The sequence below is a fragment of the Sinocyclocheilus anshuiensis genome, unplaced genomic scaffold (genome assembly GCF_001515605.1).
Source record: "Sinocyclocheilus anshuiensis isolate Anshui unplaced genomic scaffold, SAMN03320099.WGS_v1.1 scaffold516, whole genome shotgun sequence".
NCBI classification, from domain to species: domain Eukaryota; kingdom Metazoa; phylum Chordata; class Actinopteri; order Cypriniformes; family Cyprinidae; genus Sinocyclocheilus; species Sinocyclocheilus anshuiensis.
In genome coordinates this window covers 113394-119522 of record NW_015554079.1, presented here as the reverse complement: position 1 = coordinate 119522, position 6129 = coordinate 113394, and the positions used below count along the sequence as shown (strand labels likewise).

The 6129-nt window shown below is 37.9% G+C and overlaps 1 protein-coding gene across 4 annotated transcripts in view; it reads right to left on the bottom strand.

Annotated features, from left to right (window-relative positions):
- The window catches only part of LOC107669029 (guanine nucleotide-binding protein G(I)/G(S)/G(T) subunit beta-1-like), a 78629-nt gene that overhangs the window by 24595 nt on the left and 47905 nt on the right, over nucleotides 1-6129 (bottom strand). For all 4 annotated transcript variants that reach the window (XM_016461130.1, XM_016461128.1, XM_016461131.1 and 1 more), the window contains exons 2-4: nucleotides 5677-5789; nucleotides 1395-1433; nucleotides 1172-1278 (exon numbers count right to left, since the gene is read on the bottom strand). In XM_016461130.1, the coding sequence (XP_016316616.1) occupies nucleotides 1172-1278; nucleotides 1395-1433; nucleotides 5677-5733 (203 nt within the window). In that variant the 5' untranslated portion in view covers nucleotides 5734-5789. The remainder of the gene's footprint in view (nucleotides 1-1171; nucleotides 1279-1394; nucleotides 1434-5676; nucleotides 5790-6129) is intronic.

Sequence of the window (6129 nt, the reverse complement as noted above, 5' to 3'; positions counted from 1 at the left end):
GAAACTTGCTAATTAGCACATTATTAGGAAAGGCGATTTGCAAAGATTCATTAAAAAAACCTTACACTCACTTCTGTAGGTGAATCACAAATGATTCGCGTGAACATAAACGCATTTAGGTAGATCGAGGGCACATTCCCTTCAGAAACAAATGTAATCCACTGTGTCTTCAGCGGCTCAGATGTCGGGAGTAAATGACAACTGCTATGTTCATTATTACATCCAGCAACAAAACACCTAAATCGCTTAGGAGTCATTCTTGTCTACGTCTGCTCCGGCGGTGAAACAATGGCGGACTGATGACAGCTGACTCAGGGCGGGTCTAAGGTAAGACGCCAGTCCAGTCTGTGCTGAAACGCTGCTGTCAATCAAACTATCATGGGAGGGGCCTGTCTGTGTGACGTCACACAGACAGGCATCTGAGATCGGCTCGATTTGAGAAAGGGGAAATGATTTAATGAGATTAAAAAAAACACTGGGTGGATTTTTATCATTTTAGGGTGGTTGTGTACACACACTGCCAACACACATTTCAGTTCAAACAACATGTAACAGTGCATGTAGCATCCTATGACCCCTTTAAAAGCTGGACATTTTAGGCAATTTAGAAATCCCAACCAGGGCATGTCCGGGAAAAAATTAAACAAAAACAACTCTCACTACTGTGGCACAATAACCAAAATAAATAGTTCTTAAAGCATCTATAAATCATGGAAACATATTTCCTATTGAAAACAGAAAAAAGTCAGAACACCAAGGCTCCAAAAATACAAAAATTTCATGGGATAGTCTGTTATTAAAATTTTTGTATTTTTGGATCCTAGGTGCGTCGACTTTTTTCTGTTTTCATTAATACATTTTGTCGAGCACCCCATTTGAGAGTTTTTCCAGTGATGTGTGTGCTTTTGTTTTGATTTTGTTTTATGGAAAACGTTTTCTTTTGATTTTGCAGTAAGTGTGATCCAGACATGATTTTGTGATTGCCTCAGCGGACTTGGAGGCAAAGCTGTTGTGTAGCCTATAAAGTGATCTCTATTGAGCCAATCACATACATATGTATGTAGACAAAAATCATCTTTGACCTGTTCATCAGCCTGCTGGAGATCACAAAACATGACTCCTCATCGGCACTATTACTACTAGTTTACAGCACAGGGCTCGACGGGATCACCTTGAGTCAGTGCCCCAGTGCATGGCGTAGATCTTCGCCAAGTGTCCCCTCAGTGTCCGTCTAGTGCGCATCTGAATCCGCCCCACAGGCTCAGTATTGGCTGTGATCTGCCAGAAACACATGAGAACAAAATCTAGTTCAAAAGGGAGCCAATTGAAACTCCATCCGAATACAACAACATGATTTGAGAAGTGACGGAGGTTTGATGTTTAACGAGTCCTACCTGAGAGAGGGTGGCATCCGCACATGCTTTCCGTGCATCCTTGAGAAGAAATACACAGACAAGACCACAAACACATACAGAATCGGTCTCATAGGTCAAAAAGGCAAAATAAGTGTCATAACCAGGCACCACATGACTGAAATAGTTCAGAGTGACTAGCAAAACGTCTTGTCCTTTGTCACAGTTAAGATAAAAACTAGCGCAGAAGGGAGGATCCACCGCTCATCGGGCCTGGTTACGACACTGCAACTCAATGTTCGAGTAAAAACACATCTGTGAGGGAGTATAATGAGTGAAGGTGCAGGGCTGTGCCGGTTCAATCAGATATGGCAATTCTTTTGTTGACATTATCATATGAACATTTCAGAAAGTGGAACTCGTGGGTTGCAGGTCTGTTCTGACAGCAGGAAAAAAACTAATCGAATCCAACAAACCATGTTGTAATCGTGCATGGTCAGGATACAAACAAAAAGCCTCGTAAACTTTTCAAAAAGGAGGAGAAAACACTTATTAACATCACGCCCAATCAACCTTAACAAATTGATCCAAAACATGAGCTCAAATGGCGAAAAAAATTCCAAGGCAATGCGTTCAATTCCCAATGAACAGGTGAACTGCTTACAATGCAGTTATCAAATTGTAGGGCCCTATGAAATCAGTTTCCCAAATTCATTTTTTATTTTCTTCCAAATCCGTTTTTTTTCTGTTTTATTTTTTCTAGACGCTGTTTTAACGGTTAAATTACATTTTTATTAATCCAAAAGCATGTCTAATTAATTGAAATTATGAAATTTGACAGCAATTTATTAAAAGTTTAACAAAAATTACATCTTTAAAGCCCTATGAAATGTGTTTTATGTTTTTTCTCAAATTCAGTTATTTATTTATTTACCAAATACTGTTTTCCATTATTTTTCTGGATTACATTTAAATGGTTTCATTAAATTGCAATAAACAAAAGCATCTCTAACTAATAGATTTTATTAAAAAAAAAAATTAGTATTATTTTATTATTTTTTTTTTTTCCAGAAATACTGTTGTGTATAATTTTTTTTTCTGGTAAATATTCCTTAAAAATAATTTTTTAATAATAATCATTATTAGTATTAATACTATCAATACATTTAGTAATATATTTGTCACAGTTTCTTCAAGTTACCTTTTAACTTGACGGTTGCTGAGAAAACATCTAAGTTTCTGTTTGTATATGATATGACAATAGTTTTACTCAAAAGAAGCGGTAAAATGCTCATGAATTGTCTCTGAGCAGTTATAGAGATCTGAGCAGTTATAGAGATTATGTTCATGTATATTAAAGGGTTAGTTCACCCAAAAATGAAAATTCTGTCATTAATTACTCACCCTCACGTCGTTCCAAACCTGTAAGACCTTCGTTCATCTTCAGAACACAAATTAAGATATTTTTGATTAAATCTGAGAGCTCTCTGACCCTCCCATAGACAGCAAGGATACTAACACGATCAACGCACAGAAATGTAGCAAGGAGATCGGTAAAATAATCCATGTGACATCAGGGGTTCAACCGTAATTATATGAAGCTACGAGAATACTTGTTGTGTGCAAAAGAAAAAAAATAACGACTTTATTCAACAATTAGTCTCTTCCGCGTCACCCTATAGCGCCATGGCGCAGCTGACAAAACAGCATACGCAATTTACGTTCAGTGGATACTCTCCAAAATGGAGCTACAGGGTGATGCGGAGGAGATGAATTGTCGAATAAAGTCGTTATTTTTTTTCTTTTGCGCTCAAAAAGTATTCTCGCAGCTTCGTATAATTACGGTTGAACCACTGATGTCACATGGACTATTTTACCCATGTCCTTGCTAGGGTTGTGCGGGTCTAGTCGACTAAACGGTACAGCTCCTACTAGTGAACTGAAACTGAAAACAGTTCACTAGTAGGACTGTAAACAAAACACTGAAAACAATAAGTCGATTACACGACAGAAAAACAAAAACAAAAACGAAAAAGTTTTGTGTAAACTGTGTATGTCAAATTGTCTTACAATAACTCTACTGGAACGATGCGTAATCATATTCAATACAGGCACGTAGGCGTTAGCTTAGAGGCTGGCCAATGCCAGCAAATGTCAATCACGTCATACACTACAACCCGTCAAGTGCTGCGATCCCGTCCGCAGTCAGGCTATTGATTGATTTTCCATTGTTCTGCATTTCCCCAGCTGATTTGAATAAATAAGCTATGATTTGGCTGACGTTGAGTGTATACTCTTCCTTTTTTCTTTTTAACGACTGCCTAAAATTAAATAACACGAGGCAAGTGTGCGGCAAGTGGAATTCATTGAGGGATTTGACAGTGTGATTCATAGATTAAGTATTTCAAATATAGGCTATTATATACGCTATGCTACACGCACGCACAGAGGGTTTTTTTTCTTACCATCTTTTGGGGGTGTCTTGCTTTTAGACTAGTCGACTAGTCGGATACAAAACTTTCGTTTAAACGACAGTCAAATTAGTCGTCACGCACATCCCTAGTCCTTGCTATGTTTCTGAGCCTTGATCGTGGTAGTATCCTTGCTGTCTATGCAGGGTCAGGCAGCTCTCAGATTCCATCAAAAATATCTTAATTTGTGTTCCGAAGATGAACGAAGGTCTTACGGGTTTGGAACGACATGAGGGTGAGTAATTAATGACAGAATTTTCATTTTTGGGTGAACTAACCCTTTAAGGTGCCAAACACCATGAGCATCACAAGCGCTTCAGTATGTGTGAAGTAAATGTAACCGCGTGTCTGCGCTATTCATTCACACAGAGACACGCAGAACATGCAGGATTCATATTTAAGTAGTAATTTTGCGGCTTAATATTCACAGACACTAGACCACATCGCGTTTCGATTAGGTATGTTCATTTTAACCATTTAACCGGTTAACCGACCGTAAGAATTTTGACCGATTAATACAATCAGTTAAACGGTTTAAAAAGTCTTTTTTTTTTTTTTCTCAGTAAATTTATCAAAATATTTAAAAAAGGTTTGCTGCATGGTTAAAATACATAGCGTAGCGTGTATAATTTTTAGGGGGGAAAAAACATAAGTCGCATTTTATTATTTCATTCAGAAATAGGCCTAATGCCGATGCAAAATGTTTACAAACATTATAATAAACACTGTAAACATAGCTAGGCTATTTTAGTGGCCCTCATTCCACAACAAATCCTTTCAATTAACAGTATTTAGAAAAGAACAAGAATTAAAAATATAAGAAGCTATAGCTATATAAACTACAAGCCAAAATGAATTCATTTAGGTTAAAACGAAACTGAAACCAACGTTGCGTCTCTCATTCCACACAAAATCAAATGTTTCCATATTCGCAATGTATTTGAATGGCAAATTATTATTTATTATGTAGGCCTACTTCACTCGCGTTCCAATATCCTCGTAAAACAAAATTTTTTCTCCATATGTTTGACTGACTGTATTTTATTATGATAATGAACAGGCTGCATTGTCACGGTAGCAAAGCTTAACTGTGTGCGCGTATGCGGCACCGGCGCAATCACTTGAATTTTTTCCTTCTAACAGTGGAAGCAACTACTCCTTTTAGTCATAAAGACAATCGGAATTGTAAAAGGTTTGCCTTTATTTGTGTACATTCACAATAAAATCAAATCTTTGTGCTTTTGTAAAATAAGCCTAAAGAAAAATAGGATGCCGCTTTCTGCCGTCTGTTTCCTTTCGCGCAGCACAAAAATGAAGCGAAACTCTGCATACTAGGTTACTTGTTGCACAGTTTTCGTTCATTTTCTTAATTTATTATTTAAGTAAAAATATGTTTCTCGTATAGGCCTATTTATTCGTTATATAGCCTAGCTTTATTAAGTTTTTCTCCACTGGCAGAAGCGCTGCAGGTGCGTGATGTGATATGAAGACCATGTGAATCCTCATGTCCTGTTGTTTGCTGCTTTTTGCGTGTGTAAAATTAGTCCCCGGGAAACAAATGTTAGTATTTTTTTAACGGGTCACAGACACTTATCCTTTCTAATTTAATTCAGTTCTAATTTAAAATTATCTTGTCGGTCAACGGTTAATTGATTCGATTGATTGATTGTTTCGATTTAACTGTACTGACCTACTTTTGATTTATCCATCCAAAATTTGGCAAATTCTATGACATTCCGTGTTATACTGTAAATCATAGGGCCCTAAAATTGTGACGTGTGGCAGCATCTGCTGTCATAATGTGTATCGAGTGTCAAGCGTGTGTGTGTGATGTGGTGTGTGCAACGACTGACTCTGATCTGGTTTTTTAGCTGTTCAGCCTCCTGACGTAACTGGTCGAGTTCGCTCATTTTCTTCTGCTAGGCGATGGGCTTCACTCCGTCCGCTCACTGGCGCTCGCACTGATCTGAAACACACACACATATCATCACTCTATTGGTTGCATATCATTAAACAATTGTACATTGTGTGGCATTTAAGACACATTTAGATATGCATCCTCCTGGAGATTATTTCAATTTGCTGAACTGTCATCAAAACATATTAACAACACATTCTGTTGAACTGCTAGACAAACGCTCTGCTTTGAGCAGCATTGCCATCAATGAAACAGCACCCACAGCTCTGTATTTTGGGCAGAGTTTTGCGTGATCTATTGGCCCAGAACACACCCGATGCGATCGCCCCATTACAAACCTGTCTTGAGTGTGGTGGACACAGAGTCAGCCTCATTATATGGCTTGTTC